The 17789-nt window shown below is 36.7% G+C and overlaps 1 protein-coding gene across 2 annotated transcripts in view; it reads right to left on the reverse strand.

Annotated features, from left to right (window-relative positions):
- The window catches only part of kri (uracil phosphoribosyltransferase krishah), a 156187-nt gene extending 139727 nt beyond the window's left edge, over positions 1–16460 (reverse strand). The window contains exons 1-2 of one of the 2 annotated variants that reach the window (XM_090379364.1): positions 15829–16460; positions 598–640 (exon numbers count right to left, since the gene is read on the reverse strand). In XM_090379364.1, coding sequence (XP_090235490.1) covers positions 598–640; positions 15829–15998 — 213 coding nt within the window. In that variant the 5' untranslated portion in view covers positions 15999–16460. The remainder of the gene's footprint in view (positions 1–597; positions 641–15828) is intronic. The other variant, XM_090379363.1, reaches the window with a different exon arrangement.
- Between the last annotated feature and the right edge of the window lie 1329 nt (positions 16461–17789).

A 17789-nucleotide genomic window follows, 5' to 3' on the forward strand; every position in this document is an offset into this window, starting at 1 on the left:
CATTGGTATACATGCAAGTAGACATGGACTGTTTCTACTCTTAGTTACCCTAACACAGCTCATGTATTTACTTGTTCCACTATGACTCCCAGCAGTGCCGGAAATCCCCATTGCCTTGCTTTCCAGGCTGCTGCTCAATTGCATTTCAATAGAAGCAGTGCAAGAATCACTTTCACTTCTGCCAGCGGCTACTGTTAATCTATTAGTCCATGTGTCCCCCCCAAGCTAGCAGTTTTCCACCCACCTAACTCTGCCTCGATAGCAATCAGCAAATATTCTTGCACCCTTTCTATTTAAGTGTATCCCGTCCCTGTAGAAGCAGTCTCTCCTGTTAACAAGCACAGACCAGGCTGAGAAAAATTCTACCCCTTGAGTCCTGCCTGCACAATCTCTCCAGGGCCAAATTGATCGACAAGGCTCTCATCATATACTCCCTCCTATCGTGTCTGGGCAGAATTGCAGACACTTTCAAATTCAACCCTAACTAATGGCCAGATACTAAAGATGTGTTACGGAGGGAATATCATTAACTTATTGTGATAAAGAAAAGGAATATAATTATATAAATATTTCTAAACAAACAATCATATCACTTACCAATCTATCAGCAAAAAACACAAAATCACTCCTAGTGGTGTTTCTAAAAAAAAAAAAAAAACACCTTAATTTCTTTCTTGGAAATTAAAATTTAATTTTGTACAAAACAATTTTACCATTTAAAAATAAAAATTTATCCAACAACCAAAACATCGATTTTTAATTGTTAATTAACATTAATAAGGAACATTTTAAAAGTTCATGGCCTGAGTATGAAAGGGTAGTGGCAAAGTGGTAAAAATTTCTGTACTTAACATATAACACTTCAAATAGTAAACCATCAAGTTTCATGTAGTTTCAATAATATATATATATATATATTTTTTTTTTAATTACAGGTCCTGAAGTCAACAAAGCTGTGTGAATAAGGAAAGATGGACACATAGTCATCCAATATTTGAGAAAAAAAGGATTAATATCAAAGGAAATTCATGAGGATATGGTTATAACATTGCACAAGGATGCCCATTCCTATTCCATGGTTAAAAATTAGGCAGCAAAATTTAAACAGGGTTGGGACAACCTTGAAGAATCTGAATCTCATCAGAATTCAGCGTACTTGACCCATTCAATGCCTTATACACCTCAGTGAGATCACCTCACAGGTACCTAGTCCTCATCTGCTATATGTGAAATTAAGCCTCTCTTGGTAAGAGGACTCCTTTGTTCCCCTCACCAATTTTGTTGCCCTTTTCTGTACATGCTCAAGCAAATCTACTTCCTTCCTAAAATGAGGCATCCAGACCTGTATGCAGTACTCAAGGCATGACCTGACCATTGCCTCATACAAAGGGATAATCACTTCCTTTCTGCTTCTAGCAAAATTCCTGTATATCATTGACAAAACCCCATTACCTGCTCTAGCAGTCTGTCTACATTGCATTGCACAGAAAACTTCATATCTGACTACACAATTACTCCCAGGTCTTTTTCATTTTCTACCACCCTAAGTGTAGTACCACACAGTTGGTACGTTCCTCTGGGGTTACCTGTACCCATATGCAGTACTTTGCATTTGTCAATGTTAAACTTCAGTTGCCACTTCTCAGCCCGTCTGCCCAAATTTTCTAGATCCTGTTGCAGTAGCACACTGCCATTACTGTCATTAACAAACCTGCCAACCTTTGTACTTTGCAAACTTCAACACTAAGCCTAATACACCTTCACCAATATCATTGATAAATATACAAAACGACAGTCGGCCCAACACTGAACCCTGTGGGACTCCACTAATAACATTAGTCCACGAAGAGCAGCGTCCATTGATTACCACTCTCTGTCTTCTCCCACTCAACCACCCTTTTATCCATTGTAGCAACTTACCCTAATACCATTCTGCTCCAATTTATACAGTAGTCTTCCATGTGCAACAGTGTCAAAAACTTTCCCAAAATCCAAGTATATGATATCAAAATTATTTTTTGCTTTCAGTTCCTTTGTAACCACATAGTATCCAATCAAATTTGTCAGACAAGACTTTCCCTTAACAAACCCATGCTGTGTCTGAATTATTGCTGCAGTCTTGTCTAGATGATCCTGCAATGCATCTTTAACCAGTGACTCCATTATTTTACCCGGAACAGAAGTTTAACTGGTCTATAATTACTCGTGTTACCCTTCAATCCCCCTTTGTGAATTGGGGATACATTTGCACTGCTCCACTTGTGGGGACTTCCCCCCAAGTCCAAGGATGCACTCATAATTATGGCTAAGGATTTGCTTAGTTCCTTTGCCGACTCCTTTAATATAACTGGATAGATCCCATCCGCCCCCAGAAGCTTTCCTAATGTTTAACTTCAACAATTTCTCCTCCACTTTGCTCTCAGTTATTACAAAATCATTAAGCACCCTGTGACAGTTTGATAAACTTCTGGCATTTCCCTCCCTTAATAACTCCTCATATGTGAATGTAAATGCAAAATACTCATTCAGTTTGTTAGCTATCTGAGCAGGATCATCAACAGTCTGTCGAACCATCAATATCAAGTGGACCAATCTGATTCATCCCCTTCCTTTTAGAGTTTACATAAGTAAAGAAGTCCTTGCTGTTTTTCTTAGCTTCCTTTGACTAAGATTTCTCATAATCTGCCTTCACTTGCCTAATCTCGTGACTTGATTACAGACTAGCTTATATCTACTACAGGTTTCTGTGTCACCTGATAATTTATAGGTATCCCATGTATTTTTCTTCTCTGTCACAAGTCTCCTTAGTTCATTTGACAACCATTTAGGCCTAAACCTTGAACAATATTTCTTAATCAGTATGAAAAGCCTAGCAGCTTCCAAGATTAATTCCTTGAATGCTTCCCACTTAGAATTTGCTGTTGGTAACATCACCAGTTGGTCCCACTGTACAGAATTTAAAAACTGTCTGAGACCACTGTAGTCACCTTTACAGAAGCAAAAACCCTTTTATCCCTGATGGCAATTATATCTTTAAGTAAATCCCACATCAGTACACTGTGATCACTGCCACCTAGTGGTTCCTTTATCTGCAAATTCTTAATACAAGAATAATCATTGCTGATAATCAGATCAAGAGTATTACCCTCTCTGGTTGCCTCTCGAACATGCTGCTGCAGAAAACAATCATCCAAAGGCGTAAGGATAAAGACAGACTGTTCTTAACCATATGGTTTATAGTACAGATATGGAAATCTACCAAATAACATGCAATTTAATTTCATTATCACTATACATCATTTAATTCTACATCTGCATATCCATGTAAAAATAGCAGAATGGATTTTCATTATTTTTTTGGAAAATTCATTAGGATAGGGTGCATTACATCAAATAGGAATTATTTCAACGAGAACCATCAAAACCTATTGAACAAGTGGATAGTTTGATTAAATTTAAGGAAGAACTAGCAAACTACTGGAGTGAGATAGATGGTTTTTTTTTTTTTTTTCTGATGATGTATAAGCTCACTTTCTTGGATAATTTGCCCCTACTAATACCAAAAATTGAATGTATATTTAATTAAATATATAACTGATCAAAACTTAAACAAATTTAGGGAAAACTTCAAGCATAAAAGAGCTATAAATATCATGCTGGTTGTCAACCACAATATTGAATAAAATGAGTACTAAAAACAATTACAGTGAAATATATTGCTAACACTTCTCAATAAGCATAAAAACACAATATTAATAGCTTATTACAAATGGTCACCTTTTTCAAGTACACTCTTAATGTAGCAGCTTCAAAATAACAGAATGACCGAACTTGGAAGTTAAATGATAAGTGAAAATCAGACAAATATTAGCATTAGTTGAGGCATATGATCCAAGAAAGCAAGCTTATACAGCATCAGCCAAAAAAATAAATAAATAAAACTTCCCATTTCGCCCATCCGGTCACTCCAAATGTTTGTCTAGTTCAGCCTTAAATTTATTTAAGCTATCAACTTCCACAACAACAGATGGAGGTCTATTCCAGCAATCAACTGCCTGCTGGCTCAAGGCATACTTCCGTACATCTATTCTACAACCGTCTTTCCTCAATTTGAATCTATGCCCCCTCAGGTTACTAGTCTGAGCAAGCAGAAGGAAATATCCCATCAGCATTGAGCCCACTCAAACTAATCAAGGCCTTATACACCTCGATGAGATCACCTTGCAGGTGCCTACTCTCCAGATGCTGCAACTTGCTAAACTTAAGCTTTCTTCATAAATGCACCTTGTTCCTCTCACCAATCTTGTTGCCCTTCTCTGTACTCATTCTAGCAACTCTACATCCTTCCTAAAATGAGGCCTCCAGACCTGTACGCAGTACTCAAGGTGTGGCCTGACCATTGCCTTATACAAAGGGATAATCATCTCCTTGTCTCTGCTAGCAAAATTCCTATATATCATTGACAAAACTCCATGACCTGCTCTGGCAGCCCATCTGCACTGCTCAGAGAACTTCACATCTGACTGCACAATTACCCCTAGGTCTTTTTCATTCTCCACCTCCCTGAATGTAGTACCACACAGTTGGTACATTTCTCTTGGGTTACTGCTACCCATATGCAGAATTTTGCATTTGTCAATGTTCGGTTGCCACTTCTCAGCCCATCTGCCTAACTTTTCTAGATCCTGTTGCAGTAGCATACTGTCTTTACTGTCATTAACAACCCTGCCAACCTTTGTACCCTCTGGAAACTTGGACATTAAACCTGATATATCTTCATCGATAAATACACAAACCAACAACGTGACCAGCACCGAACGCTGGGGAACTCCACTAATAACATTAGTCCACGTAGAGCAGTGTCCATTTATTACCACTCTCTGCAGTCTCCCACTCAACCACTTCTTTATCCATTGCAGCAACTTGCCCTTAATGCCATAGCGCTCCAATTTGTATAGCAGTCTTCCATGTGTAACAGTATGAAAAGCTTTCCTGAAATTCAAGTCATCATCATCATCATCAACCATTTTAAATCCACTGCAGGATGAAGGCCTCTCCAGCAACTTTCCAGTCCAGTTCCTTCTGTTTTGTGCAATGGCCATCCATTTCCTGCCCACAAATTCGTGAATTTCATCTGTCCATCTCCGCTGTTGTCTTCCAGGTTTTCTTCTAGCTCCTCTTGGATGCCATTCTGTTATTTTCTTAATTCATCTGTCACTATGTCTTCGAGCTATGTGTCCTGCCCAAGACCATTTTAGTTCTTTAGTTTTGATAAGAATGTCCTTTACTTGAGTTTACTCCCTAATCCATGTGTTTCTCTTCTTATCTAACAGTCTGATTCCCAATATAATTCGTTCCATTCTTCACTGTGTGGTTCTCAGCTTCTCTTCCATTCTTTTGGTGAGTGCCCAAGTTTCACTTCTGTAAGTCATGGTGGCGAGTATACATTGGTTCATTGTTTTACATTTCAGACAAATTGGGATATTGCTCCTCAGTATGTGACTATATTTCCTGGATGCTATCCATCCAAAATTTATTCTTCTCTTGACTTCCAGCCATTTATCATTATTACAGCTAATGACTTGTCCCAGATAAGAATAAGACTCCACTTTTTCAATTACTGCTCCTTCAATCATTATATCCCTTTCTTTTAGCCATATTCATCTTTAGTCCAAAATCCTTACTAATGCAATATCCGTGTGATTCCACATTTTGTACAATATTCAAAGAACTAGTGAGTAGCAAAGTAGGGGGGAATTGAGGCAATTAAGATATTATATAAACTTTACAAAGATGACACGTTGGCAGGTTTTGAAATTTTGTTGAGGCTTTCACAATGTTCTAAAATAAAATATAATGGCATACAGGTAATAATTTAAAAAAAAAAAAAAAACTGTATGCATTATATCACCAATCTCCAGAAAACCAGCACGAATTAGATGATTGCTAAAGAACTTGATGTGGAAACTATAAAGATCAGTTGAGTGTTTGGGCTACGATGAGCAGCTTGTAGTTTGCAGACGGCAATTGCTGGTTAAGGGAATTATCCCACTTTGTGCAAACATTTTGAATCAAAAAGTTAAATATTCCAGATTATTAAATCGACTTTTAAATCTGGAATTTCTTAACCATTTAGCACTAATGATCAACATCCTGCAGGAGCTCTCTTACCTTTCAGAAGTTTTACAGAATCACTATGGTAAGAGCAGATAAATTAATTATTCCAACTATCAATGCTATTACTAATTTGAAAAGTTCTGAAGGAAACTGTAAAGCTAAAATTGAGAGCATGTTGAAGTCAAAAGAATATGAAGGAATCGATGTTGAAAGTAGGAAAACACATTTAAAAAATTACCTCGCGACAAGTTATTAAATGCATTGTTTTATCCTTAAAGGATAAGTTATTAATGCAACAGAGTGATTTTAAATTAAATAAAGAAAATAATGATACCATTGAAAGAAATTTTAAACACATCCTACTGGAAATTGTAAAATACGAAAGAAATTTCATCTTGGTGGCAAGACAGTGAAAACTGAATAAGAAATTTGTTTTCTAATAAAATATGAAATAAAAATTTATGATTTTAGAGATTTTGTCAAAAACAGTTTATCTTTAAAAGTGAGTGAAATTCCCTTTTCAATTAAGAAAGCCAGAAATATCTTTGAAACAATTGCGATTAACAGTGCTGAAGATTAGCGAGCTTTCAGCATATGAATAACATTGTGTGAATGAATGAATGAATAATGTTGACAATTAAACACGTTGCAGATTATGATGATCATACATCTAAGTGGAAAACCATTGTTTCAATTTTATCCAGATCGTTGCATCAAATCATTTGTCTATAATCATCGCTCAGCTATTGAGCAAAGCAGATCAACAACAAATATTAATAAAGTAAACTGTATATGGCAATTTTTAGAATAAATTTTTATTGAATATTTGTGTAATAATTTTTTTTTCATGTAATCTATGATTTTTGTGTACCTTTTCTAAAATAGTTTGTTTTTTATGTAATATTTTTTAATACTGTGGAATGCTTAGTGATAGTTTTTGTTATTTGTGATATGGGAAATATTTCATGTAGATGGTTTTATGTGAAACATCCTTTGCATTTCTTTTAGATATTTTGATTTGTATATATTGATTATGAAATAAAAAAGCTTTTGAATTGTAAATATTTTATTGATCATTCACAAATTTCCATAATTTCTGGAAGACAACATACAATGGATTTATGATAACTAAAGTAAGAGACGTATACTTGCTATTGCAACGTATCTAAATGTCTCTGAAAACAGTGTCAATTGAATTACCCAATCTTAGTTGAAATGACATATGCAACTGTTCGGGGCACCTAACATTCCATTGTTAGGTGCCGCGAACAGAGCTGTGTATGCGAAACAAAAAAAGTAATTGTTGACAAATCTTTGTATTGTTGCAGTCATATGACAAATACTTGCAATCATACTTACTGCAGTAGTAACTGCAGGAAGCATGATTGTGACGTCATACTATTCAAAAATTCTAAAACGTTAAAACTCGAGATATCGTACTGGTCACGAAAAATGCATCACACGCTGTAATCATACTACTAGCGAGTGCTCCGCACAGACTAGTGGTATGGGCTTGGGAAGTGCCTCTGGCAGATGCTGCGGATGATGTCACTCCCATGACCGATCAGAATTACTCAGTGGGTAAAAGAAAAGCACTATTTTGTGCCCAGGTCATGATGCAAAGGTGTCCAGATCAATGTCTATCTTTAACTTTGAGAAAGCCTTTGATCGAGTACAACACACTGAGCTCATCGAGATCTTTGAGGGATCCAGCCTTGATGAAAAGGTCATCCGAATAATCTGAAACCTCTACTGGAACCAAACAGCATCTGCTGCAGTTGATGGCAGAAAGACAAAACATCAACACTGAACATGGAGTGAGGCAAGGATGTGTACTCCTTCCTGTTTAACATTTACTCGTACGTAATCTTCAAGAAAGCATTAGATGGAAGAAATATCTGTCAATGGTAGAGTGATTAAAAATCTTCACTATGCAGATGACACTGCTTTGTGCAGCTAATATGCAGGACTTACAGATATCTCCTCAATCATGTGTGCGAGGAAAGTGAAAGAATGGGCTTCAAGATTAATGTCAACAAGACTAAGCTAGTGGCACTTAATGGGGTGATGTCAACATCTCCTCTCATGTTAAAATAGGCTGATAGAGAGAGAGTTGACAAATTCAAAGATCTGAATCAATGACAAAAATGAACAAGATATGGAAATAAACGCAAGGATTGAAATGGCCAGGCGTTATTTCCTTAAAATGAGATCTGCATTGTGCAATGGGAACCTGGATCTCAACCTTAGAATCTGAATGAAGAGATGTTACATTTAGTCAGTTTTGTTGTATGGTGCCAAGACATGGACACTGAAAACTAACACCTCCAAGAAATTAGAAACATTTGAAATGTGGACATACAGAAGAATGTTAAAGACACCACGGACAGCAAGGGTGACCAATGAGTGTGTCCTACAGAGAAATCGAAAAACCCATAAATTTCTCAAGAATATAAAGAAACAAAACTGAGTTTCTTGGACACTCAATGCAGAACAAATATGTAATTCCATGACTAATTATTTAGGGGAGAATGGAGGGAAGAAGAAAGCCTGGGAGAAGCTGCAAATCATCACTAGATAACATCAAGAACTGGACAATCATCATATTAAACCATAAAGATTCCACCATAGATCATGCAGATGACAAGCACTGCTGGCTTGAAACATTATACATCCACAATAATAGGCCTAACATAAATAGTGATGGAAGGGCTAGGATCTACTCCATCTTTGAGGCTTTGTAATTGCAGAAAAATTCAAATGATGGGGGGGAAGGGTTGCGTGTGTGAGTGTGCGTTAAGTATCATAGCAACTAAAACTATGGGGTATCAGTATACAGGTAGTTCGACTTTACCGGGAACAGAAGTTAAACTAACAGGTCTATAATTACTTGTGTCGCCCTTTGATCCTCCTTTGTGAATTGGGGTCACATTTACACATCTCCAGTCCATGGGTACTTCCCCTGAGTCCAAGGAAGCTCTCATAATTATGGCTAAGGGTTTGCTTACTTCCTTTGCTGCCTCCTTTAATATAACTGGATAGATCCCATCCACCCCAGGTGCCTTTCTTGCGTTTATCTTCAACAATTTCTCCTCCACTTTACTCTCAGTTATTACAAGATTCTCTAGCTTACTGCCAGAGCTGAATACACCTCTGGCATTCCCCTCGCTGAATAACTCCTCATGTGTGAATGTCGATGCAAAATATTCATTTACTTTGTTAGCTACCTGAGCAGGATCATCAACAGTTGACCCATCGATATCAAGTGGACCAATCTGATTCGTCACCTTCCTTCTAGAGTTTACATAAGTAAAGAACTCTTTGCTGTTTTTCTTTGCATCCCTTGCCAGATTTCTCGTAATCTGCCTTCGCCTGCCTAACCTCCTTTGTAACTTGGTTACAGATCAACTTGTATCTATCATAGGCTTCTGTGTCACGTGTTAATTTGTATGTATCCCATGCATTTTTCTTCTCTGCCATATGTCTCGTTAGTTCATCTGACATCCACTTAGGCCTAAACCTTGAACAATATTTCTTAGTTGGTATGTAAAGACTAGTAGCTTCCAAGATAAGTTCTTTGAATGCTTCCCATTTTGAATTTGCTGTTGGTAACATCATCAGTTGGTCCCACTGTATATAATTTAAATACTGTCTCAGTCCATCGTAGTCGCTTTTACGAAAGCAATAACCCTTCCCTTTACCCATAATGATAGTTACCTCTGAGTAAATCCCACTTCAGCACACTGTGATCACTGCCACCTAGTGGTTCCTTTATCTGCAGATTCTTAATGCATGAAGAATCACTACTGATAATCAAATCAAGAGTATTACTCCCTCTAGTTGCCTCCCGAACATGCTGATGTAGAAAACAATCATCCAATAAATCCACAAAAGCCTTGCTAGCGTGTGAGTGACCAGCCCCCAAATTCCAGTCAATATCTAGGGAATTAAAATCCCCCATTATAAGACTCTCTGATTTACTGGCCCAGTCTATTTCCCTGTACAGTTTCTTATTATACTCATCAGAGTCATTAGGCCTATAGCACACTCCTACTCTCAATTTTGATCTCCCAATGCTTATGTCACACCAAACTGACTCGACACTGCACTGTCCAGCAATGTCGACTGGCTTCACTTCCTTTGATTTTATGTATTTCTTAACTAACAGCATAACCCCTCCTCCCTTCCTATCCTGTCTATCCTTTCTGTAAGCATTGTACTCCCTAAATTCCAGTTCTGCATTCCTTATATCTGTGTGACACCACGTCTCTGAAATCCCCACAATATCTGCCTTTGATGTTTTGAGCAATACCTCAAACTCATCAAATTTATTTACTAAACTCCTAGCATTGGTGTACACGGAAGTATACACGCACCTGTTCTTTTTCTTAGCTACCCTAACACAACCCATGTGTTTACTTGTACCTCAATGATGGAAAATAAGATGCATGAAATATCCTGCATCTTATTTTCCAGGCTGCGGCTCATTCCAATAGAAGCAGTGCAAGAATCACTGTCACCTCTGCCAGTGGCTACTGTTAATCTATTAGTCCTTGTATCTCCCCAATCTAGCAGTTTTCCGACCCACCTAACACTGCCTCGATAGCATCAGCAAACATTCTTGCACCCTTTCTATTTAAGTGTATCCCATCCCTGTAGAAGCAGTCTCTCCTGTTAACAAGTACAGACCAGGCTGAAAAAAATTCTACTCCTTGAGCCTTGCACAATCTTTCCATGGCCAAATTGATCGACAAGGCTCTCATCATATACTCCCTCCTATCATGTCTGGGCAGAATTGCAGACACTTTCAAATTCAACCCTAATTCACGGCTTTTTTTCAACAGTGACCTGTACTTGTTAAGTAATTCCGCCGGTCTCCTACTCTTAATATCATTAGTGCCAACGTGTACAACTATATCACCTTTTGTGCCCTTAAAAGATGATTTACAATCATCATCGAAACAACAAACATATGCCAAAAGAAGGGCCTTATTGTCAATAACTGTGGATTCATCAATCTGAATAGAAAATTTTTTCTCATTTTTAGTTTGCCAATTAGCTGCTCTTCAACATTAACTGACACCTCATCGATTAGTCTTCAAATTGAATCGTTGCTCAATGGCAATGCTGGAAGGATTTTGATGCATCACTGTGATTTTGATGAAGGATTTTGATGCATCACCTAAGGTTTTTGCACCCTAGGCAAATGCTTGATTTGCCTAGGGTGCAAAAATATCTCATGACAGCACTGACTAGACTCATCAAGAATGCTTGGAAAAGGTCTGCCTGAAACACACTGTACATCAATAAACATCTTTCCTGTCACTGTGTTTGGAAGGACAGGTCAATTATTTGGTTCTTCCAAAGATCACCAAACTAAAGCACTGATACCATTCTTCTCCTTAAACAGTTTAATTCAGTTAGAGTTACTTTTGGATCAGTTTAGTGTCTTTTACTGATACTTACCTGATATGTAAAAATTTAGTCCCATATTAAAAAATGCGATTGTTCTGAAAAACCAAAATTTTCTCACAATGAGTGCATCTATTCATAGAACTCCATATGTGGATCCAATGAGGACCAACCTCACTCAGTGCCTGGTGAATTTGCAATAAAGGATATGGATACCATCAATTTCTCTTCAAGATGTGGGAATGCTGCACGTCTGTGGAAACTATATTCACACCAGTTTACAAAGACATGCAGTAATGAGATTTGTTTAAGGCTGAGGGCAAGCTTTTCAAGTATCACTGTCAATTCATCAAATGGAGAAAATATGGATAACATGCATCAAAGACATTTACAACTTTTCACTAAGACCTCTACACGGCAGAATTACTTCCATATTCTCATCTTTATTTAGGGATATTAATTAAATCTGTAACAAAAGAAAAAACCATAAATAAACCAAATAGCCTATGGTTCTAGGCTTATGGAATACTTCCATATTCTCATCTTTATTTAGGGATATTAATTAAAACTGTAACAAAAGAAAAAACCATAAATAAACCAAATAGCCTATGATTCTAGGCTTATGGAATACCCACCATATTATAGTGGGTATTCCATAAGATTATATTCCATAAACCTGTAATACTCAGATTATAGATTTATTGTTTCCAATTATATATTCTGAAAAATGATTGTATAATTTTTATATAATGTGTTTTTTTATTCATTAAACCATTTAGTCTGTTAAGGAGAAGGGGGCAGAAACAATCTACTTTGTTAGTGATTTATCTAAAATTTGACAAAAGGGAAACCTTTTGGCCATATATTGCCCCTTATACTTTTACCTACTTTATTCACAGAAATTTCATGAATTTATGTTTCAAGATGACAAATATTTGTTAGGTAACAGAACTGATCACCCCCTCCCCACACAACCAATAAACTTAAATCCTCTACAACAAAATTTCAAAACACTGTTCTCCAATATTGAAATAGCCTTCAACTATTTCAGTCCTGAAAAACAACTGTTCAATAATAACAATGGAATTTATTACTTTCTTATTATTTAGCCTTGCACATCAAACAGTGTTATTTAGAATGACTTTAATCTTATCATAACAAGCAGGCTTTGTGCATTTTCAGGACTACTATCTAAAGTTGGCATTATCATCAGAGGTTAATGACAACTTTTAAGATGTCTAAAGATAACTTTGCTGTCAAGCGCCTTGGCCAAAATTATCCAGAACTGAATCACTGACCTTCAACTACAACATACTAGCTACATAAAGGCACAAATATCCTCTAAAACATTCTATTTAAAAGTAAAAACCCAGTATATACATCTTTAAATATACATTACATATTAATGATATACCATTAACCATGTTGGTGGAGTCAAAAAAGACTGCTTTACCACAAACAAAAAAGTTCACCTTATCCTTCTGATAATGAGCTTTTCATTTTAAACTAAGTTAATGCACTTATATGAGAACTATAAAATGTTACTTTTTACTTAAAGTTACTTTTGCATAAAGTTTACATACATCAGCTAACTTAAAACAAACAGAAACATATGATGCAAAGTAAAGAAAAAAAATTTTAAATTGTATGAAAATACAATGTTTCCTTTCATTAATTAAAAAAAAAAAAAAAAAAAACTTATCCACACAAACATCAAAAACAACACATACATAAAAGAGCATCACTGAAACAGTCACTACTAAACAAAAGTGAAGTGCTCAAAACTTAAGTTTCTGGCAATTAGAACAGCTGTTTTTATTTCAGCAAGTTCTTTCTAGAGGACAGAACTGCCAACCTTCACAAGTTAATCTCGATGAGTGCTATAGTTCAAATCGAGATCAGCAACATTTTTCAAGGGGTCACACTATAAATTCTAGCCCCTGCTGAATGGGGATGACTCCTCCTCTCTCCAACCATTTCCCACATGGCAGACCTGGCAATATGGAAATTTCACCACTCCTTTAACAACTGGCATTCGAAGAGCTATATTATACCCAGATTATACCCTTTGTACAGAAGTGGTTTTGCTCCATTTCAAACACTTCTTTCTTTAGAAATAATTTGAGCTCGCTCATAACTGGAGTGTATGTGTACCTTCCAACCCTGCTTTAATGTCAAACTTGTAGGTGGAGTCACTGTAGATACCTAAGTCCATTTCAGTTTATAATTCAGACAATTTTATTTAATGCACTAACTGTATAATAGTTTGTATACACTGTATGTGAATATATGTGTAGGTATATAAGGATAGAATTTGTAATATGAATATAAGTGATAATGAAATCAAACGAGTTGTATAATTCCTACCACATGACACTGCAACGTAAGTGAATCAGTTTCTGATTTTTATTCCAGAGCATGGGTGGGAAATATTTCTTTCCTCATATCACTTTTAATGAATCAGAAAGGAATATAAAAGGAATTATGACATGGCATTTGTAAACAGATATGAAAATTAAGAGAATCATTGTTTCTCATTTTTAAAGAAGAGCATATTGAGGTCAATACGCCTTCCTCCCATTATGCTGTCATTACTGAATTCTGGGACAGTCTCCAGGTTGATTCAAATAGTATCATGCTATATTCAGGGCCGTGCAAATGGGAGAGGGGGGGAGTTGCATTGGATGTGCCACACCAGGGCCCCTAAACGAGGGAGCTATCAAAGTCTCAACATAAATAAACGAGGCCCCTTAACTTATTTGCATCCGGGACCCCAAGTACCTTTGCACGGCCCTAGCTATATCATTAGAAGTGAAATTAAACATTATCTAAAGCTGACTCTTCCCATAAGCCTGACAATGCAACGGCAGAAGGCACATCATACCACAGTTATGTGTATGCCATAAATTGATATGCTACTTGAAAGAGAAGAATGTTGTTGTTGTTATTTGGTTTTTAGGAGCATTGGCAACTAAGGCCATATTGCTCCGGGAATATGCGGTGGTCATTCCCTGACCTTTCTGCATCCTCCGTATTTGGTGATGACGGGCTCGAACCCCGGTCTAATCAAGAAGCGTGTGCTAAGCACTGCTGCTCCTTCCCACCTGGCTACGGAGGCACCAAGAGAAGAATGACCTTCTACACTGTCAGTTTCTTCCTATGATAGTCACTTTGAATATTTGGTCTTCTCTGGCAGAGCATTCATCTTTAGAAATGGCATGTTCCTCATGGTCTTCATCAGGTAGTGAGTCCTCCAAAAGTTGTTGAATTTCTTCATCACATAACCTGCCAACTCATGCATTACTGCTATAAAAAGATACATTAGAAAGAGATCACCCAAAACTTATAAAACACACTAAGCTTCCGTGAAGCTCCACTGAGGAGGTTCAATAGACCCTGGATAATAGCTGACAAGAGTAAGAAGAACAGCACCAAACTTAATAACAAATTTCCAGACAAAGTTCAAGCTCACAGTATACCTAGAAGTTCAGTGCTATCAAGCAAACATTTTAAAAACTGCACCAAAATCAAAAACTGGTGGTTACCCCAGCCAGAACAATTAACCGTATTTTTATCTGGTTAAAAGATTAGTGTACCAGAGTTGTTACACCTATGCAAATGCTACTCATGTTGTAATTATGCCTTTTTAACATCCCTTAATAATTAACATGTTGTTTTTGCTTATTTATAACGTTTTCGTTTGTTTATAATTAGGGTTTTGTTTTTGAGTATTTCAGAAAGTTGGGATGTGTGATATATATAAGCGACTATTTTGATGCGTTTTTATTTCGAAAATGCAGATCAGCCAGCAAAACAACCAATAAATTTAAATGTAGTAAAACGCGCTATGATTGCTACTTGGATTGACAATAGACAAGTATGTACCAATACGTGAAGCATCATATTTAACGGTGCTTTTTTACTACGTACTTGTATTACCAGACGTACATAACACTGGAATATTCACATAGATATAATATGACCAGTGGCGTAGCTACCATGTAGGCAGGCAAGGCAATTTCCTCCGAGCCCTTTAGGTGCCCGGCATCTTTGGCGGTCTCCTCTTTTTGCAATTTTCAGTAGGGGCCCCGAACATGTTCTTTGCCTCCGGGCCCGAAAAAGGGTAGCTACGCTACTGAACACCTGTACAAACAACCACGAAAAGTACAAATCGTATACAAAGATGTAAAAATGTCAAATACTAATGTATTCATAAATAAATAATTGTCAAATCAATCACTTCTCAATTATGCCACTGAACTTTAATAAAAAATACACTACCTCATACTTAGCACTTACTTGTCTCGTATCACAGTTTGAAGCTCTTTAATTTGATCATTAATTGGAATTAATTTAAAATTTGGACCATATTCTTCAGACTTCGAAGATATAAAGGCCTGATTTTTTTGTGTAATCGATTTTAATACATCTGGAGTATCGGGCATTATCATTATTAAACATAAAAGCATCAACCGGTGCACACAAACACCAGCAGAGAAAGTCACTCACTTCCGTTGGAGTCAGAGAGTGTTGCCGTCAAGTGTCGTTCACAAGCGAATTGACCCAATAAAAAATTACGGAAGTTAACTTCTTGCGACAAGAATCGACTCAGTTTATCGTCGATTCCCAAATATACGATTCGCACTTAGCTCTCAAAAGTATGATCGATAAAAAATCTATCATACACTGATGGCTCGAAGCACAGAGTAATAATCTTCTACTCTGTGGCTCGAAGTTAGACAAAACAACAGGTGCAACCACTGCTCTGTGGGTGCAGCTGTGATCTTACCTACTTTCATTCTATCAACAGTTTAGCAAAACTTTCCCTGCAGAACTTTTTGGCTATTTACCTAGCCTTTATATTCTCAAAACAACACACAGAATATCACCTATTCGAATTCTTTTAGTTCGATCAGCTCAGTGCGAAATGAAACATAATTATTACCTCCTGCTGAAACAAATTAGATCCAGATTGATCCAGCTATAAGATAGGCAACATACCGTGGTATTCCGCTGGATTCAATAAGATCCGTGGTATTCAGAGCACAGTCTACTCTGGAATACTCGGAAATACAAATGCAGATCAGACAGCAAAACAACCAAAAAATTTAAATGTAGTTAATACGAATATAGTTGTTCGAGACTACAGAACCATCATACAAAAAAAAACCTCACTCTCAGTGCAAAATATATAGCAAAAATATACAAACTAATTAAAATTAAAAAGAAAACATCCTTCTGGACTTCCAACACCAGGAAAGTACGACAAGAAGTGGTTCTTGCTAGAGCACACATCGAACACATTCAGATAACTCATCTTTGCTTTCTGAGAAACGAAGGTTCATCGCAATATAATCATTACCATATGTCCTTACAGTACACATATTTTACTTGACTGTTGCTGTTATCAGCAGTGAAAACGCGTATCATTTGTAAAATACAAATTTTGCATGTGTTTGGTATCATTTGTAAAATACAAATGATACCAAACACATGCAAAAACTTATATAATACTAAGACACATGTTGGTAAATTAAGCAAATCTGCATGAATTATTCGCCTTTCTAAAGAAGATAAACATTTCTCCTTTGATCAGAATTCCCATCTGGAAACAATAACTTGAAAGGCACAATATGGCCATTGTAACTCCTTGTATAAAAACCTTCCACACCAAGAGAACATCGACCAACTCTCAAGAAATGACTCTGGCAACGCTGATAATGAATGTGAGGAATCAATGAAGTGGTGCAGCGAAAAAGCACCACTGAATCGAAAAATCCAGGAATTTAGTGACGAATTTTAGTAAAAAAAAAAAAAAAAAAAAGACCACAAAGTTAACGAATTTTAGCGAAAAAAATTTACAAGGATTTAAGTAGCTGAAATTACTCTCTGAACGCAGGGACGATGCCAGGTAGGGGTAATAACCCCTTCTTACGATCAAAATAATGTGAATTTTTTTTACTAATACATGATTAAAATATCATTCCCCAAAACAACTTCTTTATCACTTTCCTCAATAAAACTCGTTCCACTCGTACTTTTGTCGACATGGAAGGCTTCTTCGGTGGCTTTGAAACTTTTACTCTTGCATAATTCTGTTGATTTCGCTCAGCTGGAGTTTTAGCCATCTTCGAAATACTCTTATGGGTGTTAGCAGAACTTTCTCTGCAGAACGTTTTGGCCATTTACCTAGCCTTTATATTCTCAAAGCAACACACACACAATATCACCTAATCGAATTCTTTTAGTTCGATCAGTTA

Source organism: Mastigoproctus giganteus, chromosome 8 (assembly GCF_048544385.1).
Source record: "Mastigoproctus giganteus isolate SK-2022 chromosome 8, ASM4854438v1, whole genome shotgun sequence".
In the NCBI taxonomy this organism is placed as follows: Eukaryota; Metazoa; Arthropoda; class Arachnida; order Uropygi; family Thelyphonidae; genus Mastigoproctus; species Mastigoproctus giganteus.